The 16,759-nt window shown below is 42.7% G+C and overlaps 1 protein-coding gene across 4 annotated transcripts in view; it reads left to right on the top strand.

Annotated features, from left to right (window-relative positions):
* NEK6 (NIMA related kinase 6) overlaps positions 1 to 16,759 on the top strand; it is a 92,634-nt gene that overhangs the window by 32,426 nt on the left and 43,449 nt on the right. For 3 of the 4 annotated variants that reach the window (XM_083423140.1, XM_083423141.1, XM_083423139.1), the window contains 2 exons: positions 4,108 to 4,229; positions 16,041 to 16,181. In XM_083423140.1, coding sequence (XP_083279266.1) covers positions 4,137 to 4,229; positions 16,041 to 16,181 — 234 coding nt within the window. In that variant the 5' untranslated portion in view covers positions 4,108 to 4,136. Of the gene's footprint in view, positions 1 to 4,107; positions 4,230 to 6,196; positions 6,385 to 16,040; positions 16,182 to 16,759 lie in introns of those variants that run through there. The other variant, XM_083423142.1, reaches the window with a different exon arrangement.

Genomic DNA, 16,759 nt, shown 5'->3' with positions numbered 1-16,759 from the left:
GAGCTGACACATATCACTTTTCAAAACTGATATTTTGTCGTTACTCCTTCCAAAGCTTTGCAAGCAAAGATGCTTTGAAACAAGTAGCCAAACTGAATTACTTGTGGCAGCTGTACTGTCCTGAGCTGCTAATGGCTGTCTCTTATCTTTCATAGGGAGCAAGCACACCTTGTCTTCCCTGCAGCACCCAAAGAATCCTACCAGAAGCCTGTGTGCTCTCCATGTGTGTGTTGCTGACAGACTGAGCTTCACAGTTTCAGAAAGGAGCCTGTTTCTGTTTGGGATAACTCATGGCTCAGTGCCTGTGAGGAAGTCACCTTAAACTAGAACAGCAGGAATGTGCCATTTGGAATTCTTGTACTTTAATTCTTGTACTTTAGTATGAAATTTATACTGTTCACAAATAAAAAGCCAAGGGTTAGTTCTGACAAATATTAAAACATCCCTGTGCAATTTGTATAGCTTTCATGAAATGTTCTATATCAGAAATCGCATTCATGGTGCTCTTTGAGAAGTGTGTTTTTCAAAGGAGGACTGTCTAGTTGTACGCAGAAAACCCACAAACTGCTGCAATACCTAAAACAGTGTGGATGGTGATAAAATGCTGACACCTCCAAAGAACTGAGAAATACCACAAACATCCTTGCAAAATTAGATATGGCTGTTGATTTCTCAGTTTCTTCAATTCAGCCAGTCACCTGCTTCCTTTCCTTCTCCTGTGTACTTTCAGAGCTCTGCATTTCAGTCACATGGTACTAATTCATTGTCTGGTAATCCCTAGCCCTTTACTTCAGATTTAACCAAACAATTGTAACAGGACCGGATTTTACCCCTACCCATTCCCAGCAATTGCAGTGTTTACCAAATTCTCTTTTACATATTGACTCAGTTTCTAAAACGGGGAGCAGAAGTGTTTTTTTGAGAAATGCTACCCTGTAAATGTGATGTCATTTCTAGTGAATGAGTAAGACAAGAAGTTAGTGAAACTGATAGCTGTTCGTATTGTTGTCTAGTGGGAGAAGTTGCAGCTTGATTGCTTTGTAGGCTGGAGTTCTGTGCTTCTTCTCTGTGGGTTTTGTGTTCCTTTTCACTCCTTTTATCCCCCCCCCTTGGAATAAATTTTATTGGTGCTGATAGAGAAAAATACAAAACTTAATATGAAATATTCTCCCTTTTTTGATCTAAATACAATAAGAACATAAAGAGAAGGAGGGGGGGGAGTAAAGGAATAAAGAAAATGAAAGAGAAATAAAGAAATAGAAATAGAAAAGAGGTTAGCTGAGAGAGAAAGAGAAAAAGAATTCAGAAGGTAAGGGACTTCCGATTCTTCATCTGTCCGCTATATACAACGTTCATTTCATCCACTCCAATATAAGATCCAACCGAGCAGCTAGATTTCTCCACAAACCTTCCCCAGGGAGGTGGAGCTGATTTGGATGGCCCACCCCCGCCACTTAACAGAGCCAAATGGTTTCCAGAGAGTGGTAGGGGATGTTTTATCCCATGTTGATGTCCTTTCAGCTGATTCCCTGGAATGCAGAGTTAACCAGGGCTATCGCCGTCTGGCTCCAAAGCGCCCTCTCCGGTTGCATGGAGCGCAGATGGCCCCATAGTTTTCCATGAAGCTGAGGGCAATGAAACAATTGCAAAGTTGGCTAGAGCGCCAGGGTGAAAAACTTGTTCTGAACCGAACACGGGTTAGAGCTCAACGTTGAGCCTACCAAGTGGCAATAGCTACGGGAAAGAGGACCTTCTTCACCACCTGTATTTCATCTGTGGAAAATGGTACCAGGAGACTCTTTCAGGTGGTTTGTAGACTAACAGAACCACTTTTGCCATCACTCTAGTTGCAGTGTGTAGTGTTTTCCAAGCAGGCATTCTGGTTGTCTTCTCTCTAGTCACCCAGCTGTGGACTCTGGACTGCCTTTGAGTTTTATCAACACAAATCTGCTTGGATTTTTTTTGGAGGAACTTCAGAAATGGTATTAGTGCTCTAGTCTCTGCTTTAAAAACAAACAAAACTATTGTGGCTGTGGAACCTCAACTTGGCAGCTATCCTAAAAAACTGCAGTTCTGTGTTTATCCTTAAAGTGCCACAAAACTTGGTTCTTGCTACAAACAGCTAACATGGCTCTTTCCCTCTAGAATGTCTCCCTCTCTGTTGTTGTTGTTGTTGTTGTTGTTGTTGTTGTTGTTGTTGTTGTTGTTGTTGTTATACAGTATAAAACATCCAAATCCATAATCCAAAAAGTGACCAGCATAAAGCTAAAAATACTATAAGAAAAATCAAATGGGCCAATTTTTTGCAGTCCATGTTGAAACCAAAGCCTAAAGGCAGCAGAGAAGAGATGGTTTTTGAAGCCTACAGTCCAGGGATGGGGCTGTAGAATGATACCCCACAATTAATTTAAATTCTTTCTTTTAGTACACTGTATGAAGTAAAATATTTAACGTCAGTGCTTTACAGACTTGTTCCTGGGGGGCATTACTAAGTGTCCCTAATGTTACTGCTGCTTCCCTCTTGATCCTGACTGCCTCTGGAGACTTTTATTTCTAGAAAGGAATTTACAGAAGCCTGGGGAATATTTCCCACTGCTGGGAAGCTGTAGATGCTTCTCTGGGATTTGGGGTCATATCTTCCAGCTGCCTCGGCAGTGTGCTTTGGAAGTGTCACGGTTGGATCTTTGCGCCGGCTGATAAGGAGAAGTGTCTTCATGGTGCAGTGAAGTTCCCCTGGCCATGGCATGCGCATGACAGGGTAGTGGCAAGTGGGAAGAATCCAAGTTGACATAAGCATTGTAGCTTGAATGTGTCGCATTGCAAGTTAGTTTTATGAAGGACTTGCAATTACAAGCGTCTGTGAGCAACTCATGTTTAACATCAGTCATAACACAACTCTGTCTGGGTTGCGTCATTCTGGTGCCACAGAATTGTCACAGGTTTGCTCACAGCTAAAGTTGGCAGTATTACTTTCTTCTTCTTTGAACCAGAAGAGAATAACATGGACCACATCTGCTAATATATTTCATGAATGTAACCATAGAAGAGGATCCAGTCATTGTAGCCTAATCTCCATATGTTTAGACTGTCACATGGGGTTTTTTTAATGGTCAAAAAAGTAATGTTTGGTGTTCTTTCATTTTCTGCATTATCTCATCAGACAGGAATTAGCATTTGCCCTCGTTGACAGCTGTAACCATTATATAAGCAGTTGCACTTAAATAAGGGTTTTGTGGAATAATTAAAAATGGCAAACCTTTGCTTCTGTGACATTCAGAAGAATGTGCAAGTTTGTATTGAAATGTTAGATGCTTGCTATGCCTTGCTTCTCTCCTGCTGTGCTTGGAATATAGCGAGTGCCCTCAACCTCTCATGTCCTTATGTGGAAGGTCCTGGGTCAGTATTCTGTGAAAATGTGTGACAAACTGGTACTTATCTTTCTAGGGTCTCCCTTCCCTCTTGTGATGGTAAAAGCGGCCCAGTCCCCATATATCCTTTGGGGATAAATACGCTTCAGGATAAGTATTTTCGGGTTGCGCCCCACAGCAACCCGGAAGTAACGGAGCGCGTTACTTCCGGGTTCTGCCGCTTGTGCATGCGCAGATGGTCAAAATGACGTCACACGTATGCATGGAAGCGGCGAAACGCGACCCGCGCACACACAGACGCGCAGTCGCATCTTATGTTCTGTTCAGGATACGAATGGGGCTCTGGAACGGATCCCGTTGGCATCCCAAGGTACCATTTTACTGCACACCTGCGTGGCTGTGCGCACACAGAGGATCCCAGGAAGCATGGGGCCTGGGTGCTAGCAGCAGCTATAAGCAGTGAAGGACAAAAGGGAGAGAATGGCAGTGAGAGAGGAAGAGGCAGACGTTTCTGCTAGCTTCTTTATCAAGAATATGGTCCTTGTGGGATGTAGAGCTTGTGATACTGGTCAGATAATTGCCTGTGATGGGGGGACAGGGAAGAACTCCTGTTCAAATGTGAAGTTGTATGTATATCACCAGAGAATAGTGACATTTACTGGTTCTTCCTGCTAATCCGCTTGAGTTCAGCCATGTAGGTGCCTTTTGCTTTGACACAGGTGTGTTCTTGGTTCCACAGAGCTTAAAGGCAAAGTCTGGAATGTTACTATGGAAGGACAACACAGTCATCCTCATCATCTGGGGGACCAGAACAGCCCGCTCTGCAAAGTGGCAAGCCAGGAATACCAGCATGATGCACAAGTAAGCAGCCGTTTTCTTACTCATGGTCCTCTGCTTCAAACATTTAACAACTCTTAAAATCAATAATTATTATCAAAATTTAGGATGCCATTAGCATTACAAAATCTATTTGTGGAAAAACAGGGAAGTTCCTGACCAGAATGCTTGAAGCAAGTGTTCCTCCCACATCATACCAGCTAATCTTTTTCTTTATGCGACTGTGGAGTCACTGTAGTGTAGTGGTTAGAGTCACAAAACTGGGTCACCCAGTCCAGCCGCCTGCAATGCAGGAATCTCGGCTAAAGCAACCAGGACAGGTGGCCACCCAACCTCTGCCTAAAAACCTCCAGTGAAGGAGAGGCCACGTCTCCTGAGGAAATCTATTCCCCTATGGAACAACTCTTCTGTCAGAAAATTCTTCCTGATGTTTAGTTGGATTTCTTGTAACTTGAAGCCATGGGTTCGAGTCCTGCCCTCCAGAGCAGGAGAAAACAAGCTTGTTGGTCTTGGATTGGGGAAACCCATGTTTAAAATCCCCGTCCAGACACAAAAGGGCTAGTCCCTGCCAGCATACCTGCCTCACAGGATTGCTATGATGGACTACTGCCATGCGCTCTACGTGGGGCTACCTTTGAATGTGACTCAGAAATTACAACTACCGTCAAACCTCGGTTCCCGAATGAATGCCTCCATTATCATACATTTTGGCTCCCTAATGTTGAAAACCCAGGAGTAAATGCTCCGGCTTTCAAGTGTTTTTCGGAACCTGAACATCCAAAGCGGCTTCCGCTTGAGTGCAAGAAGCTATTGCATCCAATGGGAAGCTGCGTCTTGGTTGTCAAACGTTTTGGAAGTCGAACAGTCTTCCAGAACCGATTACGTTTGACAACTGAGGTTTGACTGTAATCCAAAATGCAGCTGCCAGACTCATGACTGGGAGTGGCTGCCGAGACCATATAACACCGGTCCTGAAGGACCTAGATCGGCTCCCAGTACGGTTCTGAGCACAATACAAAGTGTTGGTGCTGACCTTTAAAGCCCTAAATGGCCTCGGCCCAGTAGACCTGAAGCAGCATTTCCACCCCCATCGTTTAGCCCGGACATTGAGGTCTAGTGCCGAGGGCCTTCTGGTGGTTCCGTCCCTGCAAGTAGTGAAGTTACAGGGCACCAGGCAGAGGGCCTTCTCGGTAGTGGTGGCCGCCTTGTGGAACGCCCTCTCATCTCATCAGATGTCAAGGAAATAAACAACTATCTGACTTTTAGAAGACATCTGAAGGCAGCCCTGTACAGGGATGTCTTTAATGTTTGAGGGGTTTTTTTGTGTTCTAATATTTTGTTGGAAGCTGCCTGGAATGATGATGTTGTAATAAATGTTCAATCTCTCTTTCTATGGCCATGTCACATTTCTTAAGTGTAGTATTGCATATTGCGTATAGTCATGCATATTAAAGAGGTCTACTGTGAAGAAGCAATACTAGCTTTCCTTAAGCGTTGGGTTGCTGTTGCCCATCAATACTGCAGAATTATGAATCCGGCAAGGCTCTTCCTGGAAAAGCAGTAACATTTGGATTGTGAGTCCTGCCATTCATTGCTGAGCTAATTCATTAAGAGAGCAAAAGCGAAGTACAACAATGAGATCTAGAAAAAAACAATGAATTGCTTGTGAACACATGGTGCTCAGTGCTGCGTTGAAATAGCCTGTGTGGAACGCCCCCCCCTCCCCTACTGCAGTAATTTGTCATATTAAGTCATTTAATAGTAATTGATCTCCTTGAATTAGCCAAGTTACATTTTAAGCAATTAGGGTTAATTACAGTCTCATTTGGCAGGATGGAGCCCATGTAATTATTCCATGAACAAGATTAGGAAGTGTTCTTACGCAGCAGATACATTCATGGCTTCTTAGAGCACATGTTGGAATTTCTAATGACATAGTTAAATGTAATTAGTGGTTAATACTGTCTTCTCCTGCGGGCCTGACAGGATGCATCATTGTCAGAAGTGGTCATTTTTAAGTGCATTTTTGGCCACTTCCAGCCTCTGTTAAAGTTGTGTCTATACTCTTGGACTCAAGACTGGAGATGGAGGAGGGAGACCAATGAAGATGATTAAGGGTTTGGAAGCTTGTCCTGCAGAGAGGCTTAAAGAACTGGAACTACAAGAGAAAAGACTGAAGGTGGGGATGATGTGGTAGCAGCTCTTGAGTCTCTTGGAGGCTATTATTAAAGAGGATAATGTATTGATCAGAGCTCCTGTTTAAGGTATTGAGAAGCCGCTTTCAATTGGATTTTAGGAAACATACTTGGCTGTACTAAGAATTAGGCAATGGAGCGGATAATCTCCGGAATCTGTGGAATTGCCTTCCATGGATGTTTGACGGACAGTGTCTGATGAGCTCTTTTTTTTCTTTCAGTTTTTCAGTGAATTTTCTTACTTATTTCTGATCTTGTTCTAGATTTACTGAGCTTCTTGAATACATTTTTGTTCGTATTGATTGCAGTAGTTTACTGCTACATTATTAAATGTGGATCGATTTGTGATTTGATAAAGCTTAACAGATTTTGGCAGACTGGGTTTCTGACAGTTTGTTTTTGTATTGCTGACTATAATCCTAATGCTTTATATTGTAGAGATTAAGAGTGAAATGACAGCTATTATTGTTAACTGAATCACTACACATTATTGAATTGACGTTAACAGGAGCTGATTTTTATTTTTTTTAGAGAAGATTGTTGATTGAGAAAATGGAGTTGGTCTGATTGATATGTCAGGTATTTTGTGTCATTTGTCTCAATGGGCAGTAAGGAGAGAAGATACCAGAAATAATTGTCCCATTTTTTCTCCTGGAATAATAATAACCATAACAATAAAACAATAACAATAATAATTTTATTATTATTTATACCCTACCCATCTGGCTGGATTGCCCCAGCTACTCTGGATGGCTCCCAGCACATAGAAAAACATAATAAAATATTAAACATTAAAAACTTCTCAATACAGGGCTGCCTTCAGGTGTCTTCTAAATGTTGTGTAGTTCTGTATTTCCTTGACATCCGATGGAAGGGTGTTCCAGAGGGAGGAAATAAGAGTCATTTTAGCAAACTAGCTCAAGATGTATAAGAATATATCAATTGTGCAATCATTGTTGTACTTCAAAATGTGATTGTCTTGGTAGACGTTAAAATATTTTAGCACCACTCAGATCACAAAATGGATTTAAGTTATTTTAAAAGATCGTTTTGGGGAGACTGTGGAGAGAACTTTTCAAAAAGCAAATAGGGTTATTTTATACTCAGCAGAGAGAAAATGTCTTAGGAATAGCCTTCATAAGTATGGGGTTCCTGAAAAGTCAGATGATAATCCTTTTAAATGGCACCACTGTTTATCAGAACAGTTCCATAGCCAGAAGCATGGGATGTCTTCCTTATCAGAGGGTATTTTGGTCTCCCAATGACTGGTTTAGGTCAGTGCCAGGATTAGGTCATCTGTTTTTCATCTTCTGTCCATGTTTTGATTAGATCTTATGACTGGTGATTAAGGATCTTTTACTGTAAAATTTTAGCAAAATGGTTAATCAGTGTCGGATAAAACTATTATCGAACCTTCCTCCAGAGATAGAGTTCCTCCCCTGGGACTGCACACTGAACAGTGCACTACAAATTCCTAGAACTAAACAAACTATGACCAAGTATGGCTATTTGAAATTATTGGGCTTGCTTACTTTTGTATTTGTATCTTGATTGCATTTGTACTGGATTTCATCTATAACATTCTGATATGCTGTAGAACAATAACTTTCTTAAAGTCAACATTCATAACAACAACAAAAAAGATGGGTGAGTTTTGAGAATGCCTAAGGCAACCTGCTCCAACCTGGTGCCCTCTGCATGTTTTTGGATTGCAACCCCCATCCGCCCCAACCAGCAGAGCCAGGGGTGCAGGGTAGTGAGAGTTGAAGCCCAATATTATCTGGAGGGAAGGCTGGTTTACAGAATTCAGGTACTATACAGTGGTACCTTGGTTCTCAAACTTAATCCGTGCCAGAAGTCCGTTCCAAAACCAAAACATTCCAAAACCAAGGTGCGCTTTCCCATAGAAAGTAATGCAAAACGGATTAATCCGTTCCAGGCTGTTGAAAAACTACCCCTAAAATGCTTCTTCCCACCACCCCAATCAGCACGATCTTTCGATATCTCTCTCTCTCTCTCTCTCTCTCTCTCTCTCTCTCTCTCTCTCTCTAAACGGAAGTGCAACACTAAAAATGGAAGCTCAGGACACGTTCAACTTAAAAATATATATGTATTGAGAACTGGAACGCTCACTTCCGGGTTTGAGACGTTCAGGTTCTAAGTTGTTCATGAACTAGGCTGTTCGAGAACCAAGGTACCACTGGACGTAACTTTTGTGATCCATTGCAACTCTGGTTTTTGTTCTGAAAGGCAAAACATGCCTTTCACATTAACTGTCACATTGTCCACCAAACATACATCACAAGCACATAGACTTCTTGCGTTCTAAATGATTATGCAAAAGTGGGAGTAGTAGTTGTTTGTGGGCTTTCATATACAGAGTTGGGGAACCACTTTTGGGAAAGGGAATAAAGTTGCAACATTGACAGATAAATTGGTTACGTGCCACAATTTGCTGCATACACGTCCCGGAAGACTTGAAGAGGTGGTTTAGAAACATCCCTTGCTGCTCGTCTGCAGTATTTATATTTAGTGTTATAGTTAACCTTTTCCTTATGACTCACAATAGAACTTTCTATTTAGAAGTTTTCTAATTAGAGTAAGTGAATATATAACTAGAATTGCTGCCAGTTTGTTGTCAGACCCACACTGCATTGGTGTAGGTTGGAATGGAGAGAATTTTCTTATCTAAAGGTGGCAATAATTCAAAATTCGTTGGCATTTCTAATGGGGAAAATGTTTAAAATCTGCATTCTATTATTCTTGCTGCCTACTAATTTGGTTTGATACTTTTATCAAGCCATTTCTTAGTGCTTGAAGCTAATGCAACAAATTAATTTTAGTTAGTGTTGCCTTAAGTGAGACTTAAATAAAAATGGCTCCTGAAATAATAATAATAGTAATAATAATTAGGTAAAGGGACTCCTGACCATTAGGTCCAGTCGTGGCTGACTCTGGGGTTGCGGCGCTTATCTCGCTTTACTGGCTGAGGGAGCCAGCGTCCAGCTTCCAGGTCATGTGGCCAGCATGACTAAGCCGCTTCTGGCGAACCAGAGCAGCGCACGGAAACGCTGTTTACCTTCCTGCCAGAGCGGTACCGATTTATCTACTTGCACTTTGATGTGCTTTCGAATGGCTAGGTTGGCAGGAGCAGGGACCGAGCAACGGGAGCTCACCCGTTGCGGGGATTCGAACCGCCGACCTTCTGATCAGCAAGTCCTAGGCTCTGTGGTTTAACCCACAGCTCCACCCGTGTCCCTAGTAGTAGTAGTAGTAGTAGTAATAATAATAATAATAAGTAGTAGTAGTTTATACCCCACCTACCTAGCTGGGTTTCCCCAGCGACTTTGGGCAGCTCCCAACAGAATATTAAAAACACGATAAAACATCAAGGAACTCCACAGCTTGGTTTTCTGTTTCACAGTGTTCATGTTAACTTAAGACATTGTGGTTTCCTTTGTTCAGTTTTGATATATGTGGAACTGTCTTATTCCAGGACAGGTGATATGCCCATCTCTCTACTCTGACTGGCAGCAGTCCTCCAGGGTCTTCAGCAGAGAAGAGCGTTTTCTTTTCCCCCTTTTTTATAATTTTTACAACAACAAAACATCACATAAAAAAGAGAAAACATACCGTATTTTTCGCCCTATAGGACGCACTTTTCCCCCTCCAAAAAATGAAGGGGAAATGTGTGTGCGTCCTATGGGGCGAATGCAGGCTTTCGCTGAAGCCTGGAGAGCGAGGGGGGTCGGTGCGCACCGACCCCTCTCGCTCTCCAGGCTTCAGGAAGCTATCCGCTAGCCGTGGGAGACACAGCTCTCCCACAACTAGCGGAGAGCTTGCCGGCACCCAGAAGCTTGGGGCGCGCTGAATCCCCTGCCTTCACCCTCGCCTCAGTTCCCTTGTTCTATGTTGTTCATGCATGTCCATAAATTCTTTACCTCATTTCTTTCCAATTTTATACCTTATCTATAATATTACAAGCATTTTTTGAAAAAATCCTGCTAATGTATTAACTTTTATGCATTGCTTTTGTATACAGTGGTGCCCCGCAAGACAAATGCCTTGCAAGACGGAAAACCCGCAAGACGAAAGGGTTTTCCGTCTGCAGAGGCGCTTCGCAAGACGAATTTCCCTATGGGCTTGCTTCGCAAGACAAAAAATGAAAAAAAAAATCGATTTTTTTTTTTTTTTGCTCCAAAACCCCTTATTCTGAATCGCTAAGCTGCTAAAAGCATTTTAGCAGCAAAACCGCTAATCCCCCCCCTAAAAAGCTGTTTTTTGCCCTTTTTTAGCCAATAGCGCTAATAGTGCTACTCCGTCAATGGGCTTGCTTCGCAAGACGAAAAAACCGCAAGACGAAAAGACTCCCGGAACGGATTCTTTTCGTCTTGCGAGGCACCACTGTATATGCAGTAAACATTCCCCATTCCTTTTTAAATTTATTGTCTTCTTGGTTTCTAATTCTCCCAGTTGATTTAGCCATTTCCGCATATTCCATTAACTTAGTTTGCCAGTCTTCTTTAGTGGGGACTTCCTCTTCTTTCCAGCGTTGTGCTAATAATATGCAAGTGGCCATTGTTGCATACATAAACAAAGTATTGTATTTTTTCTGTATGTCCAATCCTGTGATACCTAATAAAAATGCTTCTGGTTTTTTAACGAATGTTATTTTGAACATTTTTTTCAATTCATTATATATCATTTCCCTTTTTTAAAATAACCTTACATTGCCACCACATGTGGTAAAAAGTGCCCTCCGCTGCTTTACATATCCAACACATATTATCTTTTGTTTTATACATTTTTGCTAATTTAACCAGAATTAGGTACCATATGTATAATATTTTCATATAATTCTCTTTAAGTAAAACATAGGCCGTAAATTTCACGTCATTCTTCCATAGTCTCTCCCAATCTATCATTTGAATCCAATGAATTTGATTTTGAGAAGAGTGTTTTCAGTCTTCTTTGCAGATTTCTTTTTAGCTGGAGATGCCATGGATTAAACCTAGAAACCTTTGCAGGCAAGGCATGTATTCTGCCAGAATTTGCAGTGTTAATGTGTGTTTATATCTGCTTGTTCTCATATCTATTTGTGTGCTCTCTCTTGTGGAGCAACTGGACTGTCCCTGAGGAGGTTTAATGGTATGATACTTGCTCTATTCATGCTTCCCAATCAGTTGAGAAATATTGTTGCGTTCATGGATAGCAGCTGTGGCTTTATTTTGTGCAATTGCATTTTTTATTTTTTTAGCTGCAGACCTCATGTTGTGAGCAAAGTTGTTGAGTAGACAACACTCATGGTGCCCAATAAATGCTTTCTGCCCATACACTTTTCTCCAAGATGAAATGCCTTGCAATATTCAGTGTGGTAACACCATGCTACACCATGGCTTCACCAATTCCCATGCGGCGTCAGTGCAGATGGTGTAGGCTGGAAGCATGTTATGAGGCTGACAAGGCAGGTCAGGTGCACCTTACAGATGCCTTTAATTGGCTCTGTACTGTGGTGTGTTCTGCTCAGGCAGACATTCAGCCTCTTGCCTTAGTTTTAAAAATAGGTATTTCAGCCTTCCCAGTACTGGCACATAAACATGTACCACAGTGACACAATGAAGTATTTTTGCCAACTTTCAATTGTGTACCAACATACAGTTTCCGTATTATTAAGCTGCCCATCTGACTGGTTGCCCCAGCCACTCTGAGCAGGCTCCCAACAGGATACTAAAAACACAATAAAACATCAAACATTAAAAACTTCCAGATACAGGGCTGCCTTCAGATGTCTCCTATTAGTTGTATGATTCTTTATTTCCTGGGCATCTGATGGGAGAGTGTTCCACTGCCACTGCTGCCAAGAAGGCCCTCTGCCTGGTTCCCTGTAACTCATTTCTCGCAGTGAGGGAACTACCAGAAGGTTCTTGGATCTGGGCCTCCATGTCTAGACTAGACAACAGGTGGAGACATTCCTTCAGGTATACTGAGCCGAGGCTGTTTAGGGCAGAGGTTGGCAACCTAAGGCCCATGGGTCGGTTCCAGCCCATGAGCTTCCTGGAACCGGCCCATGGCTGTTCCGTGGATCAGCGTGGAGATTCCGTGTGTTTTTTTCAGCACTATTTTTTTTCTCGCCGCGGGGACCAACTTCTGGGTTGGAAGAGCACTGGTAATAGCATGCGCACGTGCGCTCCATTGTCCCGGAAGTGTGCTGGAAATAGCTTGAGCGCACGAACGGGCATGCACGCTCTGGCTCACTGAGAGGTCTGCCGGGGAGTGGACCAGACCAGCCTCAAAAAACGTTGCCTACCCCTGGTTTAGGGCTTTAAAGGTCCACATCAACACTTTGAATTATGCTCAGAAATGTCCTGGGAGCCAACGTAGATCCTTTGGGACTGGTGTTACATGGTTTCAGCGGCCAATCCCAATCACCAGTCTGGCTGCCGCATTCTGGATTAGTTGTAGTTTCCGGGTCACCTTCAAAGGTAGCTCCATGTAGAGCGCATGGCACTAGTCTAAGCGAGAGATAACCAGAGCATGCACCACTTCAGCTAGACAGTCTGCGGTCAGGAAGGGTCTCAGCCACGTAGCAGATGGAGCTGGTAGACAGCTGCCCTGGACACAGAAATGACCTGTGCCTTCATGGATGACTCCCAGGCTGCACATCTGGTCCTTCAGGGGCACAGTTACCCCGTTCAGGACCAGGAGTCCCCCACCCCCACTGCCCACCCCCATCCTCCAGAAACAGTATTTCTGTCTTGTCAGGATTCAACCTCAATTTGTTAACCTCCATACATCTTCCAGCTGCATCCAGACACTCACACAGGACCTTCACCACCTTCACTGGTTCCAGTGTAAATGAGGGGTAGAGCTGGGTATCATCCTCATATTGGTGAACACCCTTTTATTTTTATCAGACTTTAGAGTAACTGATATTGGATCAAATTTATGGTGAATTTGGAACTAAATAAATGATGCACTGGGACCTTGTGAACTATTCAGGGAGGTTCAACTTCATAGAAGAAAGGGGGGAAAGCACTTTTTTTTGGGGGGGGGGAATCCCTTCACCATGGGGGTAGCCAGGATTTTTGTTGGGGGGGGGGCAGGACTTTGTTGAGGGGACAGGAATTTTGTTAGGGGGGCAGAACCGATGTGATTGGTCAGTTAGTTAAGTATCTCGATGTTGTACTTGATAGAGGGGGGCAGCTGCCCTTGACTCCTACATGGGTTGATGGTAGGAGGGCAGAAAGACTTGGGCTCAGAGACCATTGTGCCAAAGGGTGAACTTCCTCCAAGCCCCCTTCTTTTCTCTCCCGCCACCTCTGATCGCTTCAGAGACAGAGAGGAGAGGTCTTTCTTCTTCTTTGGCCCGCTGGTGGCTTCCAGTGGAGAGTGGAGTTACAGCTCTTTATGTCATCTGAGGTGTCCTCAGCCAAAACAAGTTACTGCCTCTCATCCCTACATGGTGCCTTCTGTCTGCTGTTAGGTATCCTTTCTTTGGCCGCAGGAGAAAATTTAGAAGAGCAGCCCATGACTGTAGACGGTTTGGATGACAAGCAGTGGGTTGATTTTGTGGCCTAGCATTTCTCTTTCTTTTTACCACTCCCACCCCCCATTTAGACTGTAAGCGTGTCTGCTGTGGACACAATATTTTACTAATAACTGTCTAAACATGGCGGGAAAATGGCCTGCTCTAATAAATACGGAAGTTTTGGCATGTTTTGGTCTGACCTGGATATGCTCCTTTTGTTCATGCTATAATTTTACATCCTCTCTTTGGCTCCATTGCTTTAATTAGGTCTGATAGGTTGTGATAGCAAATGCAAATCTAGGTCATTGCATATGTAAATGTGCAGCTGTAGCCTTGGCGGATGCCAGAGTCTATCAGCTGAGGTGTCCGGTCGTTTCCCAGCATTAATGGGGCTTGGTGAGCCGACTTCTGTGGCTGAGCCATATTGCAAGAAGTGAGAACTTGTCTGCAGGAAACGATGCTGTTCTGCTCCCGTGTTTTGTTTTTTCAGGTGCAGAAGGCAGCAGAGAACTGCTCTTGGCATTCCTTTAATGTACTGATGTGCATGAGAATGTTATCATTATATATTGCGTATTTCAAGCCTTTTATGCATAATTATGATACCTTGTTGCATCCTCTGTTTACTGGACTATATATTGGAGTGGGTGGTGGGGTTGTATGATGATAGAATTGCATAGTGCATATAAAGTTCTGTGTAGAAGTTACTGCTCCTCATCTTTGTTGTCAAAAAAAGCTGTGATGTTTTGAGCTTCATCTGACATACCAGATTCTGGCTTAGCTACACGGGATGTGGTTATCCCTGCTCCCGTTCCAGCTTCTAAGCCTGCACCCAGCTTTGAAAGCACAGTTCAGAATCATTGAGCTTTGCAGGACCTTTCCATCTCTGCAGTAGTTCCTATTGTCCAGTTACTGATTCATGCCAGCGCTGGAATCTCAGGCATCCTTCCTGAAGCCCGCACAACAGTTGAGGCAAGGGCTTTCCAAAACAGTATTGAATACTGATTGGTTCAGTAAATTCTGCTAAAAATGGTGCATCTTGTGAAGTGGAATGTGGATCTTGTATCTCCTACTATACTGTAAAAATGTTACCGTTTGCTTTGGGGAAACCCTTGTTTTCATAGCAGGAAACACCATGACAAAGTTGGTGCCATTTACAGTTAAAAGCTCTCAAGTCCAAAATCCCTCAGGATATTGAATAGTGAAGGATCTGAATACATTTGAGAGGATGTGGGGCAGTTGTTTTTTCAGGGGGTGGTTTAAAGTAGACATTAGTAAATCATAAGTTTTGTACAGCAGTACAGAGTTCATTCACTCTGTTTCTTACAGCTTCTGACTAGTTCTTAATCTCTGTTTTTCATATGTTGTTGCTTTGCTGTTTTCATTCTTATTTACCATTTTTCTTGTTTTTCTTGTTTTACTTTTTTAAAAAAAATTCCTTTGTAAATTGCTCTGGGAGCCATTTTTTGGAACTGAAAAGCAAGGTTAACAACAACATTTCCTGACTTACAGCTAAATAAATAAATAAATAGCCACTGAAAGATTCTGTGGAGGCAACATTTGAAACTGTCTTGGTTGGTAGGTTGGTCCACCTAGCTCTGGGGTAGCCAAAGTGGTTCCCTCCAGATATTGGACTCCCACTCCTATCAGTCCCAGTGAGCATGGCCAGTGGTTAGGGAGTTGTAATCCAGCAACTTCTGGAGGGAGCTATCTTTGATCCAACCCAGCACTGTATGCTCTAGCTTGCAGCTCTCCCTGGTCTCATACACAAGTCTTTCCAGAGTCTCCTTCCAGTGATCCCTTTTACATAGTGGTACCATAGAGTTGACCTGAAACCCTGTTTGCAGAATGCTGTACCATTTGTCTATGGTCCCTCCCAGAAATAATGCCACAAACCACTCTTACAAGCATATAGCACTATAGCTCACCTTTATAGGCATCTATCTTCCTTTCACAGGTCAGCCTGATATAGGTGGCTCTGAAATACTTTTGCTGGGGGAGGTTTGATCTAGTGGAAGAGCTCTGCTTCAGTTGCCTTCTGATTTAGTATAGCATTATGGTAGTAGGAATATATGTTTTCATTTAACCCACTATCCTCTTTTTCTCCTCAAACAGAGGCATCTGACTTCATACCCTTATCGCTGCACCTTAGCAGACTTTCAGATAGAGAAGAAAATTGGACGAGGACAATTCAGTGAAGTCTACAAGGCTACTTGCCTTCTGGACAGAAAACCAGTGGCATTAAAGAAAGTACAGGTGAGCATCGGAATACCCAAGTAAGATTGGATGAATGTGCCTCTTGGTGGCACAAATGGGCAAGTCGTGTACCTCTTTGCTTCTTGGAACTGTTTTTACCTGTGGATGGATCAGACAGCAGCTACTTATAGATATCCATTTGTGGAGTTGGCCATGAACCAGAAGCCTACCTTCTTTGTTGTATAAAATGTTACAATCTTTAATATTTTTGGCTCCCTTCTACCATATGCTGTAGGCTGGATTTTGATTTTACATGGGCCTAATTTGGGTATCTCTTTAGTATACCCAAGCTACTCTCCTATAAAATAGTGAATAGCCCTCTGATTATTAGGATGAATATCTAAGCCTCTTTGCTTTTAATTAGTGCAGAGGAATATGCAAAAGAAGGCAATTTATTTTATCAATAGAAAAGGAGAGTCTAATTGTGTAACCCAAAAAGTCTTAGATCATTATTTGTACTCATTTCCTTGGCACTTTTCAGCGTATTCTTAAGATACACATTTATCTATACAGTTTAATGTAATTACTTTGGTTTGTGTGGTTTGTTTGCTTGTTTGTGTTTATTAAGGTCAACAAAT

The sequence above is a fragment of the Podarcis tiliguerta genome (assembly GCF_965153285.1).
Source record: "Podarcis tiliguerta genome assembly, chromosome: Z".
NCBI lineage: Eukaryota > Metazoa > Chordata > Lepidosauria > Squamata > Lacertidae > Podarcis > Podarcis tiliguerta.
The sequence above is the reverse complement of the archived record's forward strand: the minus strand, read 5'-3'. Positions and strand labels throughout refer to the sequence as shown.